At 44.0% G+C, this 26,962-nt stretch overlaps 1 protein-coding gene across 3 annotated transcripts; it reads left to right on the top strand.

The window, feature by feature from the left end:
• The first annotated feature begins 465 nt into the window (after positions 1 to 465).
• Positions 466 to 26,631, top strand: LOC121579849 (macrophage colony-stimulating factor 1 receptor 1). 3 transcript variants are annotated; one of them, XM_041894780.2, is made up of 22 exons: positions 466 to 591; positions 839 to 955; positions 3,257 to 3,547; positions 3,634 to 3,921; positions 4,140 to 4,276; positions 4,912 to 5,074; positions 9,689 to 9,884; positions 10,564 to 10,679; positions 10,859 to 10,970; positions 11,985 to 12,184; positions 12,451 to 12,542; positions 12,755 to 12,881; positions 13,114 to 13,218; positions 13,330 to 13,440; positions 13,592 to 13,754; positions 13,918 to 13,997; positions 14,142 to 14,251; positions 17,300 to 17,422; positions 19,204 to 19,315; positions 19,429 to 19,528; positions 24,659 to 24,773; positions 24,951 to 26,631. In XM_041894780.2, exons 2-22 carry the CDS (start codon positions 904 to 906, stop codon positions 25,128 to 25,130), a joined length of 2,973 nt encoding a protein of 990 aa, XP_041750714.1. In that variant the 5' UTR covers positions 466 to 591; positions 839 to 903; the 3' UTR covers positions 25,131 to 26,631. The 3 variants fall into 3 exon arrangements, with proteins under 3 accessions (XP_041750714.1, XP_041750712.1, XP_041750713.1); XM_041894778.2 differs by having other exon boundaries at positions 24,948 to 26,631; XM_041894779.2 differs by having other exon boundaries at positions 471 to 551; positions 24,948 to 26,631.
• Positions 26,632 to 26,962: the final 331 nt, after the last annotated feature.

Below are 26,962 nucleotides of genomic sequence, written 5' to 3'. Positions count from 1 at the left end.
GCTAGACTTAAATCATCCCTTCTATAAACCAGTCCTATCAAAGCCTCTCTTTTTCCAGCCTTCAGCAGAAACATCCCCCCCCCCCCCCTCAACACACACACACACACACACACTCTCTCTATACCCTGATTCCATTCTGAGGGCCATCAAAGAGGTCTTTTACTGTCCTCCCAGAAGCCCCAGCCCTCTGCTCCACTTGTGGCTGAGGACCATGGAGGCCTGGGCTGGGGCTGGCTGGGGCTGGGGCTGGGGCTGGCTGAGGTTGGCTGGGGCTGGGGCTAGGCCGGCAGGCTAGGCAGCAGTGCAGCAGTGTGACCATAATCACCAGAGATTAGTCTCAGCTCTCAGCACCATGGCATTAGGATTGGGAGGGCCGGACTGTTTGCTAACCAAACCGAGATGCATGGTCATTAGCGGGGAGCGTGACACCTCTGTCTGTCTGTTTATATCTCTTTTACTGTCTGCGGGTCAGACTAAGAGAGACGGCAACAGAAGAGAGACAGGGTTGGCGGGACTTTACTCGCTCCTGGATGGTGGACCCATACAGCTTGGTGAGGACAGATCTTACCACAGCGCTGAAGACATCTACAGGTACAGTAGAGTTCATCTGATGTATCCAATCTTAGCCATGTTACAAAGTAACTATTATTAATAGCATGTGAATCACATTTGAATAGGCTTTCAGTAAGTTCTGGTCTATATTTCCAGATTTCAAAATGACACATCCTAAAAGTTTTTTTTTCCCAATCGTCCGTTGGAAAAGAAGAAGTGTATGACAGTGAGTGAGTGACAGCAGAGCTCCAACCTAATGATTCCTCATTTCTCTCCTTGACCACAGACACAATAACAACACTCCTAGACATACAGACATAAAGCCAGACACAGAGCTGGAGAAGATCCAGGATGGTGTTGTACCTGGCCTTTCTGCTGGGGATCCTGCCCACTGCAGCTCAAGGTAAGACTCAACACCTGTTTTCAACTGTACTGGATCATATTGGGATTCAGGTTCAGGAGGTGTTCATGTGTTGGTTTGGTTGTGTTGTTTGAAGTTTTTTTTTAAGGAGTGGAGCAGTCCCAACAATAAGAATGCTCACTGTTATTGGCTGGAGAAATGTAACCACTCTCAAAGTCATAGACAGAGCTATGGATGCAAGGACTGACCATCCATGATGTCAATATTATCATTTTAACCATTCACGTTGTTTACAAATATTAGAGTAAAACATGCTCATATTTTGAGTTCTACCACATGAAAAAATATTATAGTATACTATGGTACATGTATGAATACTGTAGTATTCACTGTGGTGTTTTTGCTGACTTTATTGTAGTATTCAATGTAGTGTTTTTGCGGACTAAAGTCAATACTGTAGTATTTAGGATTTACAGTTAACTATAGTATAAATACTGTAGTAAAATACAACTGTAGTATATAATATAGTAATTAATCTAGTGTTTTGCAGATTGTAGTACAGTAGACTGTAGTATTTACTGTAGTGTTTTTGCAGAATTTAGTATACTGTAGTATTTACTGTAGTGTTATTTGCAACATTACTGTAGTATTTACTACAGTGTTTTTGGGGGGGATAATACTGTAGTATTTACTATATTATTCTACAGTATACAGCATTCTATAGTAAGTCCTACACATGATCAAGGTATACTACAGTGTGTAGTATAGTATTCTACAGTATAATACAGTTTACAACATAATTCTATAGTAAGTACTGTAGTATTATATAGTAAACGTTAGTATTCTTTTCATGTGGGCAGTTGGGTACGACAGTTGAACTAAGCTCATGACGCATTACTAAGTTATATTGTTCAAGAATCAATGGGTGCATATCATTCATTTATTACTGTAGCAACTGCAGATTGCCCCTTTAAATGTCACATCACATTGCTCAGACAACATATCAAAGAAGCATGTGTTGTTGTCCTAATTCTTGCTAAATATTTCTGTCCTGCTTTTCACTGAGTTCTTGAATATGGACAATCATATGTAGGAGAGTACTGTCCTGCACATGTGGCTGAGGTCTTGAATATGGACAATCATATGTAGGACAGTACTGTCCTGTACATGAGGCTGAGGACTTGCTCCATTGTACCACAGCCATGTGTATTTGATAAGTAGCTAGTATACTTGGAGTCCATAGGAAGGTGGTGTGTAATGTTATCAGGAAATCTGGACCCAGAATGCAGAATAGCACAAAACCAAGAACAGTCCCCTCCCTCTGACCCTCTGAGGTTGAGCTGTGGACTGTGTTAAATAAGAATATCTGCTGAACTACAAATCTCAGTTCTGCTTTGAGATAAAACAAGAAACAAACATACTTTACATGTAAGAACGAATGGAGGGAACACTTAGGCTACTCTAGTGTTGAGATGTTGTCTTCTGATCCATGGTTTCCAAATACAGCAGAGTGGATGCTGAATTAAACTGCACCATGAGAGAGCCCAAATGAACTAATGACCAAATAAGGTGTTAAATGTTTAAATGAAGAAAATAAATAGAAATGTCCTTTAAAGCCATGTTCTACTGGAGATTTTTGTTGGTTATTGAAACCCCCTTGACCCCAATGAGTTGTTGGAGTGTCTCAAAGAAGGCATTGTTTGTCTGTGTATCACCAGGCAGCAGTTAGCTTTGTCACACCCCAAGGGAGAACTTCTCCATGGTCTTTACACCCCATACAGCTCCCTCTATCTCCCTCTATCTCCCTCTATCTCCCTCTATCTCCCTCTGTCCCTTCTATCCCTTCTGTCCCTTCTGTTTTTGGAAGAGAAAACCTGTGTTTGAGGGTGTAAAAGGGCAAGGCAATAAGAGGGTATGGGTAGTCTATAGGAGACTTTGCATGGTGGGGTCATTAATAGTTAATATGTCTGCTTTCATTGTGACATAGATACAGAGCTGAAAAGCAGAAGTGAGAGAGGGAATGATATCTCTCCTTTAGGGCCAGCGCTGCAATGTGTTTCTTGAATTTGCGGTGTCCAAGTTAACTCTTGAACACAGAGTGACCAAGACAACTTTCAGTTCTCCTCAGTCTTCTTGGAAAGGTCAAAACAGAAAGAAATAGTGATCTGAGATGAGTTAATGAACACCAATTGATACAACCATGTTTTGAGTTTCCTGGTCGGTTCACATGGTCAATAAGTAGCCATCCTAATCATGAAAGTATATGTATACTGCTATAATAACAATACAAACAGCCCTATATAGTGATGTAGCTGTAACATCTCATGTCCTTGTTTACCTCAGCACAATGGCGGCATCCTGTAATCAAGCTCAACTCCCAACTTGTGGTTGGGCCTGAGGTAGTACTGAACCCTGGCACCCCATTAGTCCTGAGGTGTGAGGGGGATGGGCCAGTCAACTGGCTGACCCGGTTGGCCAAACACAAGCGCTTCATCTCCAAGGGCAACGGGAGAGTCAGAACCTTCCGGGTGGACCGTCCCTCTGCAGAACACACTGGGACCTATAAGTGTGAATATACCAGTGTGAACGTCAAGGGCCAGGACTTGTTCTCTACGGTGCACGTGTATGTGAAAGGTAAGCTCAGAAGGGTACTGAGTTGTTGTTTATTTACCATACTTGTAGAGAGAGTGTGTTGACCAGCATCCCTCATTCTCCATCAGACCCAGCCAGCCTGTTTTGGACAAGCAGCACGTCCCTGCGTGTGGTGAGGAAGGAGGGGGAGGACCACCTGCTCCCCTGCTTGCTAACAGACCCAGGGGCCACAGACCTGGGGCTCCGCATGGACAACTGTACCTCTGTACCCCCAGGCATGAACTACACAGCAGACCCCCGCAGAGGCATCCTTATCCGTAACCTCCAACCCAGCTTCAACGCGGACTACGTCTGCAGCGCCAAGCTCCACGGGGTGGAGAGGACCTCCAAGGCATTCTCCATCAACGTCATTCAAAGTGAGTAAATTAAGTGTTGTGGAGGGATACTTTAGATAATGTGACCAGACCTAAGTCAAAGCATACTGTACAAGCTTGATCAGGCCCATGGTCCGTACTGTACCATACTTTGCAATGTGTACAAATTAGATATTTTCAAAATTGAGTTGAATTGAAAAAGAAGCTTGTGCATGTTACTTTATTATACATGCCGTGTATCTGGTTCCCTCTGTTTCCAGGGCTGCGTTTCCCACCTTACGTATTCCTGGAGAAGGATGAGTATGTTCGTATCGTGGGAGAGAAGCTGAGAATCCACTGCACCACACACAACCCCAACTTCAACTATAACGTCACCTGGAATTACAGCTCCAAGAAGGCAAGCACTGTCAAAGTGTCTGAAACGACCTATTTGTTCCACTGTCAGAGTTTCTGAAACAACCTATTTGTTCCACTTTCAGAGTTTCTGAAACAACCTATTTGTTCCACTTTCAGAGTTTCTGAAACAAGCTATTTGTTCCACTTTCAGAGTTTCTGAAACAACCTATTTGTTCCACTTTCAGAGTTTCTGAAACAAGCTATTTGTTCCACTTTCAGAGTTTCTGAAACAACCTATTTGTATTTGTTCCACTTTCAGAGTTTCTGAAACAAGCTATTTGTTCCACTTTCAGAGTTTCTGAAACAACCTATTTGTTCCACTTTCAGAGTTTCTGAAACAAGCTATTTGTTCCACTTTCAGAGTTTCTGAAACAACCTATTTGTATTTGTTCCACTTTCAGAGTTTCTGAAACAAGCTATTTGTTCCACTTTCAGAGTTTCTGAAACAAGCTATTTGTTCCACTTTCAGAGTTTCTGAAACAAGCTATTTGTTCCACTTTCAGAGTTTCTGAAACAAGCTATTTGTTCCACTGTGTCACAAGCTGTGGCTCTATCCCATAGTTGGCCAAAACAAAGTGCATGATAATAGGTCTTGAGGATAACATTTGTTTTCCTGTCTCTTCTTACTTCTTACAGAGATCCACCATAGAGGAGAATGTCCAGTCTAAGGACAGCCGTCTGGACATTGAGAGCATCCTGACCATCCCTGCAGTAGACCAGTCAGACACAGGGAACATTACCTGCATTGGAACCAACGAGGCTGGAGTCAACAGCTCTGCCACCTACCTGCTGGTCGTAGGTTAGTTACTGGATAACTGGGTCATTCCATCAATTTTCCACAAATTTTATGAAGTTGGCTTTAGCTAGCCCAGATAAGTTCCCAATTTCCCAACCTGCTGCATGTTCAAACGGCATTGATCACTTGCACCATGTACTTTTAATGTAATCTCAACTGCAATCCATGTCATTTGGTTCTGCTATTAAATGGAGTACAGTGATAACACATTAATCTGTCCTATAAATAAACAAAATGTCTGACATTGTATTCACATTTTAACGTTGATGTGATTTTAAATGGTTGAAAGCGTAGTGATAGACATTTGGGTGACAACTAAACCAAAAATCAGGCATTGTTTTTCAATTGGAATTTGGTTGTGGTTTTAGATGGTTGAAAGCATAGTGATTACACATTGGAAATTCAACTAACTTTTGGCTGTCTTTTTGAGTGGGTGAATATAGGTTGTAATCTCATTGATCATGTCACGGTCGTCTGTGTCGTCCAAGTATGACCAAGGCGCAACGTGTCCAAGAAACATGACTTTATTAATCAAAGTAACCAAATACAAAACAAAAGACGACTCAAATGAAGTCCACGGTACAACAGACCGAAAACGGAACAAAAACCCACAAAAACACAGTGCAACCACAACAGTTTAAATATGGCTCCCAATCAGAGATAACGAGCCGACAGCTGTCACTCGTTACCTCCGATTGGGAGTCACATGAATAATCAAGAACCACCACAACATAGAAATGAACACCTAGAAACCAACATAGAAATACACCCAAAAGAAAATGAACAACCCTGGCTCAATAATCAAAGTCCATGGAGCCAGAGTGTCACAGTACCCCCCCCTAAAGGTGCGAACTCTGGGCGCACCAGCATACAGTCTAGGGGAGGGTCTGGGTGGGCGTCTGTCCATGGTGGCGGCTCTGGCACTGGTCGTGGTCCCCACCCCACCATAGTCACTACCCGCTTACGTAGCCTCCTCCAAATGACCACCCCCCAACTAAACCCCACAGGATTAAGGGGCAGCACTGGACTAAGAGGCATCACCGGACTCAGGGGCAGCACCGGACTAAGGGGCAGCACCGGGCTAAGGGGCAGCACCGGGCTAAGGGGCAGCACCGGACTAAGGGGCAGCACCGGGCTAAGGGGCAGCACCGGACTAAGGGGCAGCACCGGACTAAGGGGCAGCTCTGGACTGAATGGCGGATCCTGGCTGGTTGGCTCTGGCTGATCCTGGCTGGCTGGCGGATCCGGGCTGGACGGCTCTGGCGGATCCCGGCTGGACGGCTCTGGCGGATCCTTGCTGGACGGCTCTGGCGGATCCTGGCTGGACGGCTCTGGCGGATCCTGGCTGGACGGCTCTGGCGGATCCTGGCTAGACGGCTCTGGCGGATCCTGGCTAGACGGCTCTGGCGGATCCTGGCAGGACGGCTCTGGCGGATCCTGGCTGGACGGCTCTGGCGGATCCTGGCTGGACGGCTCTGGCGGATCCTGGCTGGACGGCTCATGGCTGGCTGACGGATCTGGCTGCTCGTGGCTGGCTGACGGATCTGGCTGCTCGTGGCTGGCTGACGGATCTGGCTGCTCATGGCTGGCTGACGGGTCTGGCTGCTCGTGGCTGGCTGACGGATCTGGCTGCTCATGGCTGGCTGACGGATCTGGCTGCTCATGGCTGGCTGACGGGTCTGGCTGCTCGCGGCTGGCTGACGGATCTGGCTGCTCTGGCTGGCTGACGGATCTGGCTGCTCATGGCTGGCTGACGGATCTGGCTGCTCGCGGCTGGCTGACGGATCTGGCTGCTCGCGGCTGGCTGACGGATCTGGCTGCTCGCGGCTGGCTGACGGATCTGGCTGCTCATGGCTGGTTGACGGATCTGGCTGCTCATGGCTGGCTGATGGTGCTGGCTGGGCGGCTGGCGGTGGAGGCGGACCCCAGCCTCGGATTGCGGTCATCACCTCCAGCAGGGCGGCTCCCATCTGCAGGAGCTGCTCTTGCTGGCCCCGAACCTGGGCTTCCAGTCTAGTATGGGCTGCGTCGGCTCCTGCTGATTCCATAGCTGGTGTATGATTCTGTCTGGCGGAAGGCTCTGGCTGATCCTGTCTGGCGGAAGGCTCTGGCTGATCCTGTCTGGCGGAAGGCTCTGGCTGATCCTGTCTGGCGGAAGGCTCTGGCTGATCCTGTCTGGCGGAGAGCTCTAGCGGCTCCCGGTCTGGCGGACGGCTCTGAAGGCTCATGGCAGACGGGCGGCTTTGCAGGCTCAGTACAGACGGGCAGTTCCTGCGGCGCTTGGCAGACGGACAGTTCAGACGGCGTTGGGCAGACGGGCAGTTCAGGCGCCGTTGGGCAGACGGGCAGTTCAGACGGCGTTGGGCAGACGGACAGTTCAGGCCCCGTTGGGCAGACAGGCAGTTCAGGCGCCGTTGGGCAGACGGGCAGTTCAGGCGCCGTTGGGCAGACGGGCAGTTCAGGCGCCGTTGGGCAGACGGCAGACTCTGGCCGTCTGAGGCGCACCGTAGGCCTGGTGCGTGGTGCCGGAACTGGAGGTACCGGGCTGAGGACACGCATCTCAGGGCTAGTGCGGGGAGAAGGAACAGGCCGGACCGGGCTGGCGACGCGCACCGTAGGTTTGGTGCGAGTGGCAGGAACAGGCCGGGTCGGGCTGGCGACGCGCACCGTAGACTTGGTGCGGGTGGCAGGAACAGGCCTGACCGGGCTGGCGACGCGCACCGTAGGTTTGGTGCGAGTGGCAGGAACAGGCCGGGTCGGGCTGGAGACGCGCACCGTAGGTTTGGTGCGAGTGGCAGGAACAGGCCGGGCTGGGCTGGCGACGCACACCGTAGGTTCTGTGCGTGGAGCAGGAACAGGCCGGGCTGGGCTGGCGACGCACACCGTAGGTTCTGTGCGTGGAGCAGGAACAGGCCGGGCTGGGCTGGCGACGCACACCGTAGGTTCTGTGCGTGGAGCAGGAACAGGCCGGGCTGGGCTGGCGACGCACACCGTAGGTTCTGTGCGTGGAGCAGGAACAGGCCGGGCTGGGCTGGCGACGCACACCGTAGGTTCTGTGCGTGGAGCAGGACCAGGCCGGGCTGGGCTGGCGACGCACACCGTAGGTTCTGTGCGTGGAGCAGGAACAGGCCGGGCTGGGCTGGCGACGCACACCGTAGGTTCTGTGCGTGGAGCAGGACCAGGCCGGGCTGGGCTGGCGACGCACACCGTAGGTTCTGTGCGTGGAGCAGGAACAGGCCGGGCTGGACTGGCGACGCACACCGTGGGCTTGATGCGTGGAGTAGGAACAGGCCGGTCCGTACTGGGAACACACACCACTGGCTTTAACTGGAGATCAGGAACGGGCCGGACCGGACTGGTAACACACATCAGTCTCTCACGCCGTGCCGCAACAACTTCCCTTCCTCTACTCGCCAATGGCTCCCGTAATCCGATAGCCTTCTCTCCACGTCTCCCTGTGGCAGCCTCCTGCTGCCCAGCCGCCTGCCATGTGCCCCCCCAAAAAAATTTTGGGGTTGCCTCTCGTCCTTCCGACGATGACCCTGCTGATGCCGTTGCTCCTCTCCTGCCAGGTTCTCCCCCTTCATCGCCCTCCGGTACCGGACGGCCTCCTCCTGCGTAATATGTCCCCAGCCGAGGAGGACATCCACCAGCGTTCTCTCCATACCTGGCGCTTCCTCCCCAATAAATTCTTGGGTAGTACTCTCGGGCTTCCAGCCTTGCCTCCGTGCTGCCTCCTCATATCGCCGCCTCTCGGCTCTAGCTGCCTCCCGCTCTTCACGAGGACGGCGATATTCTCCCGGTTGATCCCAAGGCCCCTTACCATCCAGAATCTCCTCCCATGTCCATGAATCCTTTGTAGGTAGGTCCTGTTGCCGCTTGACACGCTGCTTGGTCTTTTTGTGGTGGGTTTTTCTGTCACGGTCGTCTGTGTCGTCCAAGTATGACCAAGGCGCAACGTGTCCAAGAAACATGACTTTATTAATCAAAGTAACCAAATACAAAACAAAAGACGACTCAAATGAAGTCCACGGTACAACAGACCGAAAACGGAACAAAAACCCACAAAAACACAGTGCAACCACAACAGTTTAAATATGGCTCCCAATCAGAGATAACGAGCCGACAGCTGTCACTCGTTACCTCCGATTGGGAGTCACATGAATAATCAAGAACCACCACAACATAGAAATGAACACCTAGAAACCAACATAGAAATACACCCAAAAGAAAATTAACAACCCTGGCTCAATAATCAAAGTCCATGGAGCCAGAGTGTCACAGATCAAAGTCTCAACCAAATATTACCAAACTATCCACATTGATATGACGTGATGTGCCCAGTGGGTAGGCATTTCGCTGTCTTAGCCAGTGGTAGTTGTGAAATAGACACCTGCTGGAATGTGGTTTTAACCAATCAGCATCCAGGATTAGACAAACCCGTTGTATAATAGAACACATTCCAGTCACAGAACAGGACCGCAATCATTAGGGCAAACTGCAGCAAAGCTTTTTGCAAGGGAAAGTATTTGTTTTCTTTCATTTGGTGCCTCAGGAATACAACCCTTGATAACCTTGAATATAACCCTTCCCATGTTTCTCCGTGTCCCTGTCCAGAGGAGCCCTACATCCGTCTGTCCCCCCAGCTGTCCTCCAAGCTAGCCCACCAGGGCCTGTCCATCGAAGTGAACGAGGGGGAGGACCTGAAGCTCAGTGTCCTGATCGAGGCATACCCTCAGATCATAGCCCAGAGCTGGGACACCCCCACGGCGTCGCCCACACAGGAACACATCTTCACACGCTACAACAACAGGTGAGCGCAACAAGGGGAAGGGAACTGACTGAATGAGGCGGTCTGGCTGTATTGGGAAGATGTTTGGGGCTTTGGGACAAAAGCACAGCAACAGAAAACGGGTGTGAGACAGTGTCAATGTGAAATGTTCACTGATCAGAAGCTGACTTGTTCATAGTAAAATGTAGAATGGGGAAGCATCAGTTTATTAGTTCATCTGATACAAACTCATATGTCACCCACCAGTCCAGAGAGTTCTATATTATGAAACCATAGTTAAGGGAAGGAAGGAGCTACTGTAATGTTTTACCTCTGTGATGAGGCATAGTAGCAACAGTCTGAGGAGAATCATGATGTAGTATTCAACACACCACACCATCTGCACTCATTCCTCTTTTGTTAAAGAGCTCCAGTAATCTCGTTCACCAGCAGGCTCATTCTCTTTCTATATGCGGTAACAATTGAGCCTGCTGGTTAGACTCCGGTGGTTAGATCTCCAGTGGTCAGATCTCCAGTGGTTAGATCTCCAGTGGTCAGATCTCCAGTGGTCAGATATCCAGTGGTTAGATCTCCAGTGGTCAGATCTCCAGTGGTCAGATCTCCAGTGGTTAGATCTCCAGTGGTCAGCTCTCCAGTGGTCAGATCTCCAGTGGTTAGATCTCCAGTGGTGCTACATCAGATCCTGTCTGGTTTCCCTCAGGTATTCCGCTACCCTGCTGCTAAAGAGAATGATTGCACAGGAGCAGGGCCAGTACACCTTCTATGCCAGGAGTGCCATGGCCAACGCATCCATCACATTCCAAGTCCAAATGTATCGTAAGTGAAGTATGAGTAGTCTGAATATCTATACACACAGACATACTGATACAGATGCACAGTGTCAGTTCATACATCCACTCTCTGTGGAATAAGAGTTTTTATCACAGCATCTATTGACTATCTTTATCTGTATTTAAAACATGGTTTATTTGACCATGCTCTCTCGTGATTGGCAGAGAGGCCGGTTGCCGTGGTGAGATGGGAGAACATCACCAGCCTCACGTGCACGTCGTTCGGTTATCCTGCTCCCATCATCCTCTGGTACCAGTGCTCTGGAATCCGAGCCACGTAAGTGTTTGCATGAGGGTAACTAGAGGACAGTGGTATGATATTGTTGTGGTAAAAGAGAGACTTAATAAACACAGATATACCCATCATTGATGATAGGAGAGACTAAAGAAGTATAATGGATCATTCCACCAATTCGATGCCTTTTGAGAAGTGTAACTTGGTAAAAAAAAAAAAAATCTGTCATAAAGAGCACATGTTTGACTTTATAAAAAACATGTTTTCCCATCTCAAGAGGTTAAATTACAAAAATGACTTTAGTAAGTGCCTATTAAGTGCCAAATAAAGTAATGGTTGACCGTAACAGGGTTTAGCGTAACAGGGTTGACCATAACAAGCGGCAATTGAATGCAAACTTCACAACAACAAAAAAGTATTCTTAAACATTTCTAGCCTATCTATCTATGGGTAACAAGGTTGATGTGTTATGCTGGACCCGCTCAGTTTTCCACCACAAAACACCAGAAAATCGGCAGAAAGTGTAGAACTAGCTCACCTGCTTTTACACTATGATTTGACTATTGTTCAATGTTTCTTTTGAAAAAAACAATTAAAAAGGAATAGTTTCACCATGTTAAAATGAGAGTTTAATTCACTTGTCAGGGTTGACATTAAAATGGGGGACAGATGTAATAGATGACTAATCACACAAAATAAATAATAATCTTCAGAAATGACTTCATCAAACCAACAAAATAACTTGGAGAAATGTTGGGATTAAGTGGGTTAAAATCTTCCTAGAAGTCACAGAGGGTGCACGGAGGGACAGGTCAAAATGCTGAATTTTAGCACTTTAGCAAGTCTTTATTCATATTAAAAATCAGATATATTGAATTCTCCATGTGGTCTATATTAAAGGGCACTTAAATATTGGTGCACAATTTCTACTTAAAATATCAAAAGGCACTCTTTTCGCAGAACAACATTACTATGTTTTGTTCTTAATACTGATGTATTGGATATCGTAACTAAATGGGGAACTCAACCTATCTCTATCCATTCCTATGAGAACAGGTGCAATGAGAACAACACAGGTCTCCAGATGCCTGCTCCTCTCCTGGCCCAGACGGTGGAGGTCCAGAGGGAGAAGTACGGGCCGGTCGAAGTCGAGAGCGTCCTGAACGTGGGACCGTCCAACCGTAGAATGACCGTGGAGTGTGTCGCCTTCAACCTGGCCGGAGTCGGCAAAGACACCGTCGCCGTGGAAGTTCCCGGTAAGTGTCAAAGCACGGTCATCCATGGCTATCCTCATGGTTACTGTTTTATCCTTAGTTCACACTCCTTGTTCCTGTGTCATCGTAGTCAAGTACATGAACTGTCCGTTCATTTGTTGATTCAGATTGACATAATCTGTTACTTTAGCTACAGCTATTCTTCCTCAGTTCTACATAAACCCATTACAAAACCATCATACATAGAACATTCTGAGTGTCATCTACACGTTCCCTCCTGACTCTCTGTCTATTCTCTGATTGGATAGATAATGTGTTGACCTCCATCCTATCGGGAGCAGCTGGTGTTCTGGCCTTGCTCATCCTGCTACTCATCATCCTGCTCTACAAGTACAAGCAGGTAGTACACACAACAGCCTCTGCCATACAGAAAATACACTGAGAGACCAGTATGCAATCTCATCTAAAATAAACCTTGGCAACAAACTGATATATTAATGAATAGAGTATTCACAAATATCTCTAGTTTCAAATCGTTTCCTTTTAGTCAAAGAAACAATGGAAATCCCTTAGTTATTCAAATGGTTGACGAACATTTCCTTCCCTTTGCAGAAACCGAGATATGAGATCCGGTGGAAGATCATCCACGCCAGTGATGGAAACAACTACACCTTTATCGACCCAAGTCAGCTGCCGTACAATGAGAAGTGGGAGTTTCCCAGGGACAAGCTCAAGTTAGGTTTGTGACATTTTCTTAAATAGGGTACTGCAGTGGTTTGGTTCTTTGGAGTTAGATCTTCCACTCTTGGGTAATACTTTGTATCTTGATTTGAAAAGGCAGCGCTTACTGGATGGTGAATGCATGGAATCTCAACTAAATGTACAACTATAAAGTGTATTTATTTACGAAAATAAAGTATATTGACTTACAGTTACATTTGTAAGTGATGTGTTGGCTGTGTGACCTGCAGGGAAGATCCTAGGAGCCGGGGCCTTTGGGAAGGTGGTGGAGGCCACAGCTTATGGTCTGGGGGAGGACGACAACGTGATACGAGTGGCTGTCAAGATGCTCAAAGGTCAGAATCCATTGAAAAGAGAAAGCTTTTTAATCCAAGGGTAGAATTGATTAAAGTCTGCTAAAATGGCTGTGATCAGAGTGGTACAGGGTAATCTCTCTCTCTCTGCAGCCAGGGCCCACTCAGATGAGAGAGAGGCACTGATGTCAGAACTGAAGATCCTGAGTCACCTGGGACAGCACAAGAACATTGTCAACCTGCTGGGAGCCTGCACTCAGGCAGGTGAGAACGGAGCACTCTCTATAAAAAACATGGAAAACACATATGTATTTGAATCAAATTTGGCCCAAAAATTTCAATTCAACCATACAGTACATTTGGAAGTTTAAAAGCTCTCAATCAAAAATGTAAAAATTAATTTGTCTTCTCTCAGGACCCGTACTGGTGATCACCGAGTACTGTAGTCATGGAGACCTTCTGAACTTCCTGCGACACAAGAAGGAGACCTTCCTGAACTTTGTCATGAACATGCCAGAGGTACCAGAGGAGACCAGCGACTACAAGAACGTCTGTGAGGAGAAACAGTTCATCAGAAGGTATGGATCATGTTGTCATGCACCAAGCTCATGAAAAAGCAGGTGGACTTTCGCTCACCTTTATTCAACATTCACAGCAGCAGCCTGGTGAAGTAACCACTTTGTCTGATTAGCCTCCTCCCGAACCTCCCCGTCTGATCCCTTCCTCCCCTCCCTCCACCAGTGACAGTGGGATCTCCAGTGTGTCTTCTGACAGCTACCTGGAGATGAGGCCTGGTCCCCAGCCTGTCAACTCCTCTCTGGGTAAACAATCTGTGATAATCCCTTCTCATTTATCAAGCACCAGTCACTGCACAAGTTCTCCATTCTATTGTTCTTTGTCTCAGTTGGACATTTGGGTGGACATCGATATATCATATTTTATTTTATTCTATTCTATTCTATCAGACTCTTTGTGTGAGGAGAGTGGGCCAGACTCGTGGCCATTGGACATGGATGACCTGCTGAGGTTCTCCTATCAAGTGGCTCAAGGCCTGGACTTCCTGGCAGCCAAGAATGTGAGTCACATCAACACAAAGTTTCAAAACAAAGCTTGCGAATCAAGGCTTGTATAACTAGGCATATTTCACAGTTTGAGATTATGTTTGGTGATAATTGGTCATACTATATTTTCTTAAATATCATCTGATAGGTAGAGATTACCCACTGGGCACAAACTGGTTAAATCAACGTTGTTTCAACGTAATTTGTCAACATATTGTGACGTGGAATCTACGTGGAAAATACATTGGATTTTAAATAAGTCATCAACTGTTGTTTTGAGGGTAAAATTTCAACCACAGGATTATGTCAACCCATTTTCAACATAGACAAAGCATTTATACCTCTTTTTTTTTGTACCTTTGAAACAACATCAGATCTTCAATGTGATATCCACTATAAGAAAAAAAACAATAGGCTGGGCCGCACCTCCTGGTGGGGAATTGATCTATCTACAGCTATACATTCGGTCTTTAACGAAGCTCAGCCCTGCTTAGCTTTGATATTTGTCACTGACTATTACCAATGTGATGTCGTGAGAATGATTGTTGAGAGATCTCCACTTAATAAATTAACTGTTGCTATCGAAGTCATTCCAAAGGGTAGGTTCAACAGAGCAAATGAAATGTAACCATACTTTATCAATCAGATATCATCAATGAGGCTATTTAGGCCTATATCTAATTTGGGAAGTCATCAACAGCTTGTTTAAATTCAACCCAGGATTCAACTAAAATTAGACAATACATATACAGTGAGGGAAAAAAGTACCAGGGGGTCTGTAGTGACACCTCAAGCACTGAGATGCAGTGCCTTAGACCACTGCGCCACTCGGGAGTGACTGTATTTAAAGTACAGAAGTCAATATTACTTTTGCAAGACAGTAAATAGCCTAATGTTAAGGCTATCTTACAAACAAATGTAACAGTATTTACTCAACCTTAAAATGAGTTACACATTCATGGCCATAGTGGGCACAGGGGCACTCAGATTTGTCCTATTGAGCATTAAATAAAAAAAATAAAAAAGTAAATTTTTGTTATTTTTTTATTGTTGTTTCTCTGTAATGCTACTAGTCACCTAGCAATTTCATGAAGTTGGCTTTAGCTAGCTAAATAGGTTCCCAATGTCCCAACCTCATAACTAGCTACCAAGAAGCCATTTCAGGCTATCAATCAAGTTAGAGTAGCTAGCTTGTTCTAACTACTTTAGCTGGCATGCCTGCTGGCAAGGTTGGTAGACTTTAGAAAAGCAAGCAATTAGTAAATGTACTGAATAAGACTCACATTCCTTTCAATCTTTTAACCAGATTTTTGCAGAGATGCAGAGAAGCATATTTTGTTTCTTTAAAAAAAAGAACCACCAGTCAGGAGGCTCAAGAGGTATGCAAAAAAAATATATATACAATTTTACATACAATTAAACATAATGAGTATGGCTCTAGATTGCAGGAAAAAGCTGTTTAAGGTGATTGAATATTTGGAAAGTCTCCAATTTACAGATGGCCTTGCCCCCCTACCGACCACCCTACTACACCCCCCCCCTCCCCCAGCCATAAAATCGAATCAAAATCTAATGTTATTTGTCACATGCTTCGTAAACAACAGTTGTAGACTAATAGTGAAATGCTTATTTACGGGCCCTTCCTAACAATGTAGAGAGAAAGAAAATATTTATAATATAAAAATAATAACATGAGGAATAAATACACAATGAGTAATGAGAACTTGGCTATATACACAGGGTACCAGTACCGAGTCGATGTGCAGGGGTACGAGGTAATTGAGGTAGATATGTACATATTGGTAGGGGTAAAGTGACTAGGCATTGTGATGAGTCAAAAGAGTTAGTGCAAAAAGGGCGAATTCAGATAGTCCATCCTGATGTACTTTGTGCCCCCTCAGATTTTTGGGTTACTGTAACAATAAATGTCTTCTTATGTAATCATAGAAAGTGTAAATGTTCAGGGTTTCAGATCTGTGGAAATCTTCACAATTGCTGTAATAATCTGCACAGAATCTCAAATGGAATTGATCACTTTAATGTAATCTCAACTGCAGTCCAGGTCATTTGGTTGTGCTATTAGATGAAGCACAGTGATAACACATTAAGTTGTATAAATAAACATTTGAACTTTGGTGTGGTTTTAAATGGTTGAAAGCGCAGTGATAACACATTTAGGTAACAACTAAACCAAAAATCTGATATAAAATGATTCTTGCCCAGGGACCCCCTCCCAGGCAAACCGGCGACCCAGGGACCCCCATTATACATTAGCAGAAAAATGTGACCCCCATCATATGTTAGCAAAAAATATATAATTCACATCAGGTGAATGATAATGGCAAGGAGAAGTAATCAACATTTAAAAATGAATAGATTTGGTAGATCGTTTTTCATTATGTTGACCTCCCACATTATAATTAGAAGAGGAAGTGTAAACTCTAACATAGCCTATTAGCTAGAACGGTAACTCCAAACACATTTTCGCCAAGAACATCTGTTTAGCTGGTTAAACAAAGGTTAGCCATGTGTTGGCAAAAATGTATGTCCAAGTCAAGAAAGCTTACCTGCAGCCAGCGGCACTTGCCTCACTGGTAGCCTATTGACTGGTAGCTTATTCGCGGGTGCTTTTTCAAAGCCTACGTGAGATACATCAGTGAGTGTAATTGGCTCCAGTGAGTGTAAATTGCTCAGAGTTGAGAAATAAAGTCGACATCATTAGAAAAAAGATATTCTCCTCTTTTCTACTGTAGGTATGTAAAAAAAAACATTTTTATTTCTGCAGTACCTTTGCGGGGGCCACGGACCCCCGGTTGAATACCCCTGTTTTAAATGGTGGAAAGCATAGTGATAACACATTTGGAATTCAACTAACTGTTAGCTGGCTTTTTGAGTGGATGAAAATATGTTGGAATCTCATTGATCAACGTATCTACCAAGTATTTCCCAATTCCCCACGTTGAAATGATGTGGTGTGCCCAGTGGGTACGGATGAGAGCTCTTTGTGAGGTTGTGGTAAGCCACCATAAGTGATCCTCTCGCTGTCTGTCTCTTTCTCTCAGTGTATTCACCGGGACGTTGCAGCCAGGAACGTTCTCCTGACAGACCGCCGTGTGGCTAAGATCTGTGACTTCGGCCTGGCACGTGACATCATGAATGACTCCAACTATGTGGTGAAGGGCAATGTGAGCAAACAACAACAACCTCAAATGAACAACCACCTCAATAACAACATTTTCTGTGTCAACAACAATTATTTCACGTGTTTAAGGGCCCGGGCCTGGGTTTCTACTAAACTATATGGAATTGTTTTAAGATGGTCATACCAAGGATCATTTAGATATTTGATTTTGAATTTTAGGACCCTTGTCAGTATAAAAAAATATATTTAAAAAAATTATTTGATGAAACATTGAATTTGGCCTTACTGCTGTTAGCCCATAGAAACACATTGAATAACATATTAATACTTGGAAAAACAGATAGTCAAAAAATAAATGTTTTGAAGTGTCCTATATCTGAGAGATATAAGAAAGATCGGAAACTATTATAGTTAAAAAAAAACATATACAGCCCCTTTTTAGGCACTAAACTACGTTCATATACAGTGTACTTCCATTCATTTTTCAAACTGGTTCCGGGGGATATTCAGATGAGTCTCGTGAGGCTTGTGGGTGTCCTAGAGCAAAACAACTGACATACGCGTTCGTGAGGGTCTTACCTTTCGAGGGTCATATTAGTGTTTAGCCCAAACTGTTCAGACATTACAGAAGATGGCAGATCGGTGGTTCCGACTTCAGACGAGTCCATTGGTGCTTGTATTTGTATTTGTATTTATTACGGATTCTCATTAGCGGCTGCCAAGGCAGCAGCTACTCTTCCTGGGGTCCAACCACAATTTACATACAATAAAACAATACATAACACAACACCTTATTACACACTACTCTACCATAACATATTTACAATACAAAATCAATAATTCAGCAAAATAACAATATTAAAATGTGTGTGTGTAGAGTGCGTGTGTTAGCATGTGTTTGCGAATGCTGTGTGTGTGCCTGTGTGTCTCTTCACAGTCTGTGCTGTTCCATAAAGTGTAGTTTTATCTGTTTTTAAATCTGAGTTTACTGCTTGACTGAGTTACATGATGTGGAATAGAGTTCCATGTAGTCATGGCTCTATGTAGTACTGTGCGTTTCCCGTAGTCTGTTCTGGACTTGGGGACTGTGAAGAGACCTCTGGAGGCTCGTGGGGTATGTATGGGTGTCCGAGCTGTGTGCCAGCATTCCAAACAGACAGCTCAGTCCATTCAGCTTGTCTACACCTCTTATAAAAACAAGCAGTGATGAAGTCAATCTCTCTTCCACTCTAAGCCAGGAGAGACTCACATGCATGTAATTAATGTTAGCTCTCCGTGTACTGTTAAGGGCCAGCCGTACTGCCCTGTTCTGAACCAACTGCAATTTTCCCAAGTCCCTCCTTGTGGCACCTACCACACTACTGAACAGTAGTCTAGGCGTGACAAAACTAGGGCCTGTCGGGGGTGGGGGTCTTAGAGCAAAACGGAGGACACCATCGTGTTCGTGAGAGTCTCATCTTTCCATACCCAACTAAACCATTCTCCTGGTCTGACAAACACCACTGTAGCTCTGCCACCTTCCTCCGCAGATGCAGAAGGCTGACATCGGTGGATGTGGTGGATTCAGACGCAGTCTATGCAAAACAGATATACAAACACATCTAGCTTAAACGGACAGATTTTAATGGGGACTTCTGTATTATGCTAATTAGATTTCCACGTGGGCGCGGACATCGACTCTAGGGGGAAAAGGTCAAGACACTCCATATCTCTGTTGCCTGCAGTTATGGCAAATGTATTTTGCTTTGGAGGTTGTGTTGCATATTAAATATAAACGTTAAATATACACATTTTGATATGTTCCCTCACACCATATGCCTGTAGGCACGTCTGCCAGTGAAGTGGATGGCTCCAGAGAGTATCTTTGATTGTCTCTACACTGTCCAGAGTGACGTCTGGTCCTATGGGATCCTGCTATGGGAGATCTTCTCTCTAGGTGAGCTGGCATAAACATGCATATCTAAACATAGTAGAGTTTGACATCTCTTTGGTGAAGTCATTCAGTCGTTCTTGTTAAATTGATTAATGTGTTTTGTTTAATCTCTGTAGGAAAGAGCCCCTACCCCAGTATCCTGGTGGATACTAAATTCTACAAGATGATAGAGTCTGGTTATCAAATGTGCCGGCCAGACTTTGCCCCTCCAGAGATGTAAGTTACACATTCAGGGCTTTTAGGTTTCAATAACCTTGTCCCCATGCTAATATCGGGCAGAAGTTTTTAAGGTTTAAGGCACCATATTTTTCCCCACTGAGTAGGCCTAGCTTCATTGAGATACAGATTCATGCATATTACAATATCCTTTTATAGTTTTCTGTAAGACTTAACAAAGACCCCCTATATTCCAATCATACCCCCTTTTCAGCATTTGTGATAAAAATAAATACATTTATTGTGCCTTTAATGCATTAAGCATGGCTGATTCCAGATTACTTGGTTGGGGTTCTTCCTCTGAGCCCCACATTGAAAAAGTTACAAAGCTCCCCTCAACAATCAAACACCCCACAGAAACAAGAAATAAAGAGTCTATTATTCCCCGAGGCTCCACACATCTGTGAGTGTCGTATCGCCGTTGTTGTCACACTACCCAGAATATTTGGGTTGTGAGGCCGGAGACAGATAGACAGAGGCTACTGAGACTGAGTTACAACCTAGTCATCAGGGACCCTTTGTGTGGGGGTAAGTCAGTCCTCGATCAGCCATGGTTCTGTGTCGTGGTGAGTTAGTCCTCGGTCAGGCATGGTTCTGGGTGTTAGCCACATGATCAGCAGGCTGGAGTCCGGAACAGCGTCATTTCACAGCCCAGGCAGGGAGAAGACTGGAGGGACTGTGGTGGCGTTTATGAGGGGTGCATTTCCATGCGTCACAATCAACCATGCTTATCATTGTAGCATCTAGATACACACAACCCTAAAGTTTGGTCAACAAGGGCTCTAAGTAGCACAAGGCAGAAGTATGGCAAGTGAAAAGTACACCTTACAGTAGCAACAGTCATCACAATTGTTAAAAGTTTTTTTTTAAATTATAGTTAATGCAACAGTTGGACAATGGATGAAGATACTTCAAACCTTTAGAATGTTTTAAAATTCAGTGATAAAGGCACGGGATAATAGGCGTGTGTGTCTCCTCTAAAGAAACTAATGATATAGAGCTACAATGCAGCACAAAAAAAGAAAAACATTTATATGTTTGTGTTTCATAATCATCACTGTTAAAACCGGAGAGCAACATCTATCTGGTAAAGTCCACAAAGCATATATACAGTTGAAGTCAGAAGTTTACATACACTTAGGTTGGAATCATTAAAACTTGTTTTTCAACCACTCCACAAATGTCTTGTTAACAAACTATAGTTTTGGCAAGTCGGTTAGGACATCTACTTTGTGCATGACACAAGTAATTTTTCCAACAATTGTTTATAGATTATTTCACTTATAATTCACTGTACCACAATTCCAGTGGGTGAGAAGTTTACATACACTAAGTTGACTGTGCCTTCAAACAGCTTGGAATATTCCAGAAAATGATGTCATGGCTTTAGAAGCTTCTGATTGGCTAATTGACATAATTTGAGTCAATTGGAGATGTACCTGTGGATGTATTTCAAGGCCTACCTTCAAACTCAGTGCCTCTTTGCTTGACATCATCGGAAAATAAAAAGAAATCAGCCAAGACCTCAGATTTGGTTTTTTTGACATCCACAAGTCTGGTTCATCCTTGGGAGGGATTTCCAAACGCCTGAAGGTACCACGTTCATCTGTACAAACAATAGTAGGCAAGCATAAACACCATGGGATCATGCAGCCGTCATACCGCTCAGGAAGGAGACGCGTTCTGTCTCCTAGAGATGAATGTACTTTGGTGCGAAAAGTGCAAATCAATCCCAGAACAACAGCAAAGGACTTGTGAAGATGCTGGAGGAATATACAAAAGTATATATACATACACAGTAAAACGAGTCCTATATCGACATAACCTGAAAGGCCGCTCAGCAAGGAAGAAGCCACTGCTCCAAAACCGCCATAAAAAAGCCAGACTACGGTTTGCAACTGCACATGGGGACAAAGATCGTACTTTTTGGAGAAATGTCCTCTGGTCTGATGAAACAAAAATAGAAATGTTTGGCCATAATGACCATCATTATGTTTGGAGGAAAAAGGGGGTCGTTTGCAAGCCGAAGAACACCATCCCAACCGTGAAGCACAGGGGTGGCATCATCATGCTGTGGGGGTGCTTTGCTGCAGGATGGACTGGTGCACTTCACAAAATAGATGGCATCATGAGGAAGGAAAATTATGTGGATATATTGAAACAACATCTCAAGACATCAGTCAGGAAGTTAAAGCTTGGTCGCAAATGGGTCTTCCAAATGGACAATGACCCCAAGCATACTTCCAAAGTTGTGGCAAAATGGCTTAAGGACAACAAAGTCAAGGTATTGGAGTGGCCATCACAAAGCCCTGACCTCAATCCTATAGAAAATTTGTGGGCAGAACTGAAAAACCGTGTGCGAGCAAGGAGGCCTACAAACTTGACTCAGTTACACCAGCTATGTCAGGAGGAATGGGCCAAAATTCACCCAACTTATTGTGGGAAGCTTGTGGAAGGCTACCCGAAACGTTTGACCCAAGTTAAACAATTTAAAGGCAATGCTACCAAATACTAATTGAGTGTGCGTAAACTTCTGACCCACTGGGAATGTGATGAAAGAAATAAAAGCTGAAATAAATCACTCTCTACTGTTATTATGACATTTCAAATTCTTAAAATAAAGTGGTGATCCTAACTGACCTAAGACAGGGAATTTTAACTAGGATTAAATGTCAGGAATTGTGAAAAACTGAGTTTAAATGTATTTGGCTAAGGTGTATGTAAAATTCCGACTTCAACTACAGTGAGGGAAAAAAGTATTTGATCCCCTGCTGATTTTTTACGTTATCCCACTGACAAAGAAATGATCCGTCTATAATTTTAATGGTAGGTTTATTTGAACAGTGAGAGACAGAATAACAACAAAAAAATCCAGAAAAACACATGTCAAAAGTGTTATAAATTTATTTGCATTTTTTTTAGGGAAATAAGTATTTGACCCCTTTGCCAAACATGACTTAGTACTTGGTGGCAAAACCCTTGTTGGCAATCACAGAGGTCAGACGTTTCTTGTAGTTGGCCACCAGGTTTGCACACATCTCAGGAGGGATTTTGTCCCACTCCTCTTTGCAGATCTTCTCCAAGTCATCAAGGTTTCAAGGCTGACGTTTGGCAACTCGAACCTTCAGCTCCCTCCACAGATTTTCTATGGGATTAAGGTCTGGAGACTGGCTAGGCAACTCCAGGACCTTAATGTGCCTCTTCTTGAGCCACTCCTTTGTTGCCTTGGCCGTGTGTTTTGGGTCATTGTCATGCTGGAATACCCATCCACGACCCATTTTCAATGCCCTGGCTGAGGGAAGAAGGTTCTCACCCAAGATTTGACGGTACATGGCCCCGTCCATCGTCCCTTTGATGCGGTGAAGTTGTCCTGTCCCCTTAGCAGAAAAACACCCCCAAAGCATAATGTTTCCACCTCCATGTTTGACGGTTGGGATGGTGTTCTTGGGGTCATATGAAGCATTCCTCCTCCTCCAAACACGGCAAGTTGAGTTGATGCCAAAGAGCTCCATTTTGGTCTCATCTGACCACAACACTTTCACCCAGTTCTCCTCTGAATCATTCAGATGTTCATTGGCAAACTTCAGACAGGCATGTATATGTGCTTTCTTGAGCAGGGGGACCTTGCGGGCGCTGCAGGATTTCAGTCCTTCACGGCGTAGTGTGTTACCAATTGTTTTCTTGGTGACTATGGTCCCAGCTGCCTTGAGATCATTGACAAGATCCTCTCGTGTAGTTCTGGGCTGATTCCTCACCGTTCTCATGATCATTGCAACTTCACAGGGTGAGATCTTGCATGGAGCCCCAGGCCGAGGGAGATTGACAGTTCTTTTGTGTTTCTTCCATTTGCGAATAATAGCACCAACTGTTGTCACCTTCTCACCAAGCTGCTTGGCGATGGTCTTGTAGCCCATTCCAGCCTTGTGTAGGTCTACAATATTGTCCCTGACATCCTTGGAGAGCTCTTTGGTCTTGGCCATGGTGGAGAGTTTGGAATCTGATTGATTGATTGCTTCTGTGGACAGGTGTCTTTTATACAGGTAACAAACTGAGATTAGGAGCACTCCCTTTAAGAGTGTGCTCCTAATCTCAGTTTGTTACCTTTATAAAAGACACCTGGGAGCCAGAAATCTTTCTGATTGAGAGGGGATAAAATACTTATTTCCCTCTTTAAAATGCAAATCAATTTATAACATTTTTGACATACGTTTTTCTGGATTTTTTTGTTGTTATTCTGTCTCTCACTGTTCAAATAAACCTACCATTAAAATGATAGACTGGTCATTTCTTCGTCAGTGGGCAAATGTACAAAATCAGCAGGGGATCAAATACTTTTTTCCCTCACTATATATATATATATATATATATATATATATATATATATATATATATATATATATATATATATATCAGTACCAGTCAAAAGTTTGGACACACCTACTCATTCAAGGGTTTTTCTTTATTTTTACTATTTTTTACATTGTAGAATAATAGTGAACACATCAAAACTATGAAATAACACTTATGGAATCATGTAGTAAGCAAAAAAGTGTTAAACAAATCAAAATATATTTTATTTGAGATTCTTCAAATAGCCACCCTTTGCCTTGATGACAGCTTCCAGCAGTCAGCATGCCAATTGCATGCTCCCTCAAAACTTGAGACATCTGTGGCATTGTGTTGTGTGACAAAACTTCACATTTTAGAGTGGCCTATTATTGTCCGCAGCACAAGGTGCACCTGTGTAATGATCATGCTGTTTAATCAGCTTCTTGATATGTCACACCTGTCAGGTGCATGGATTCTCTTGGCAAATGAGACATGCTCACTAACAGGGATGTAAATCAATTTGTGCACAACATTTGAGCGAAATAAGCTTTTTGTGCACATGGAACATTTCTGGGATCTTTTATTTCAGCTCATGAAACATGGGACCAACACTTTACATGTTGCATTGATATTTTTGTTCAGTATAATTTGATATGGACATGGAGTGGTTTGAAAGACCATAAAGCTCCATATTGAGACAATCTTATCCATGATGCTTGAGGGCCTTGCTGAACTGCAGTATGATATATTTTTTAATAATGTATTGTGACCAATAACATTATGATCTTGATGCCCCACCAGGTATACAATCATGAAAATGTGCTGGAATCTGCAGCCAACAGAGCGACCCACCTTCAGTAAAATCAGCCAGCTTATTGAGAGAGTACTAGGAGAGCAGCCCGAACATCCAGACCAGGTAACACAGACAGGGGGATGGATGTTTACCAAGGCAGATATTTCTTATCAGAATAAAACAGCATCTATGCTATGGAGAACATAAAGCATCTTCCATTCTCAGACTGGATTGACCATACTAAAGCATTATCTGAAGATAGCAGTACCATAACTTCAAGGTGTTCTCCTCTCCCAGCAGCAGATGATGTACCAGAACATCCAGCAACAGGACATGGTGATTGAGGAGTTGGAGCTGTGTGATGATGATGGTGATGATGTCGACGAGACAACATTTTGTGACGGCTCCTGTGACCAGTCCTGTGAGCACGAAGAGGAGGAGCAACCTCTGATGAAGACCAATAACTATCAGTTCTGCTGAAAACTCCCTGGCAGCAACAAACTATCCACATTCTGATCTGGAATTCTTCAACATTCTTTATTTTCTTGCTCACTGTAGAATCATTCTAGGAACGTAGAGCCATAGAAATGGAATTGGGATATTTTCGTGAAGCAATAAATGCCTGAAAAGCTATTTTTAAGTTCTGTTTTGGCTTGTAGATAGACAGGCAGCTGAAAGAGTCATGCGACTTGATATATACTCTGACTTGAGATACCATGTCTTACGCAGGAGAGAACTGATCTAATCACAGATAGTGTCTTAGTTATGTACTTACTATATGTAATGCCTTATTGTATGTTCATTCATTACTTTTTCTATGGTTTGAGATTATGCACCAACGATGGATCTACCCTGACTGAACAGATTGTTCTGTCCACAGGCTTCTAGCTATGTCCTCTGTTACCACTATGGTGAGATTGTTGATTTCTTAGTTGTGGAAAAGAATGTTGCTGTGGTGTTTTAATTCACGTTTGTCAGCGGGTTCACTTCCACATGGTTGAACGATCTTTTTTCAACATGCTATTCGCAGTTTTCAGAGGCAGCAGCAAGACAGTAGCAAACATTGCAGATTGTAGAATGTTTGCCTATATATGAACAGGTAGTATCGAGATTAGAATGTTGGGCCAGTAATTGAAAGGTCACTGGTTCAAATCCCTCAAGGTGAGAAATCGGTTGTTGTACCCCAATTGCTTCAGTTACGCCATTAATAATGGCTGATCCTGGCTGTGACCCCACTCTCTGTGGGTGTCTTGGGGGGAGTTGGGATATGCAAAAAAAAAAAAAAAAAAAACATTTCCTTGTGAAATAGGACAACTATAAACACCAACATAATTATTATTAACAAAGTATTTCTTTATACGTATGATGGCTTATTTTGATGCAGGACATAACCGTTCCTGAGATCAAATCAAACTGGGGACCACAATCCAGCTTAAACATGCTAAATAAACCATTGAAATTGATTTTGAGACGCTGTTTACATCAGCCCGTCCTTCCCAATTAAGGTGCCACAGACCTCCTGTGATATGTATACCGCTATCAGTATGATAAAACGTGTAAATAATGCCACAAAAAATATTGCTTCTTTGTTTTGAATGTAGCATTCAGCTAATACTGCCTACTGTAATTACCATGATTGCAGATAAAAACTATAAGTCAGTTAAAGTCTATATGTCAGCTAAAAGTCAGAATTGTTGTAAAACAGTTACTTGGATTGTTAGCGGCTATTCTGAATACTGTTGCAGTGGAAATGAGAGAGAAAAGTAAGAGATTTGTATGTATGATGTAATGTAAATGAATAAATTGATGTTTATTTTCACTTTACTGCTTGAAAGCCAAAAACAGATATTTTGTCATTAAATCCTTTTAGTTTTTTGCTTACCAAATCACTGTACGGTCTGCAAGGAGTGTAATTATACTCAGACAATATGTTAAAAAAAAGAAAGAAACTTAAATAAAGATATGTCTGGCTTCCCTTGGATATACAATGTTATATTTCCCTCTGGACTTGTTTCAACAACACCATTTCAGCCTACTCCGTTGTACGTCATACGACAGGGAACAAAAAGCTACATGTCAGTGATTTTTTACCTCAGTTCCCGTTTCGGATGAAAATGTCTTCTCTGCATTCTTCTGTAGTTTCATTCCCTGTTCTCAAGAGAGGTTGAGCAATACCAGACCACCTAAATAGGAAGTAAGAATCCCACTGAAACTTGATTCAACATTAGGAAATCCTTTTTTCTCTTTATTTAGAATTCCTTGAGCAAAATTGCTCAGAAATTGCAACATTCACCATTTATTTTCTTACCCCC

The sequence above is a fragment of the Coregonus clupeaformis genome, chromosome 2 (genome assembly GCF_020615455.1).
Source record: "Coregonus clupeaformis isolate EN_2021a chromosome 2, ASM2061545v1, whole genome shotgun sequence".
NCBI lineage: Eukaryota > Metazoa > Chordata > Actinopteri > Salmoniformes > Salmonidae > Coregonus > Coregonus clupeaformis.
The sequence above is the reverse complement of the archived record's forward strand: the minus strand, read 5'-3'. Positions and strand labels throughout refer to the sequence as shown.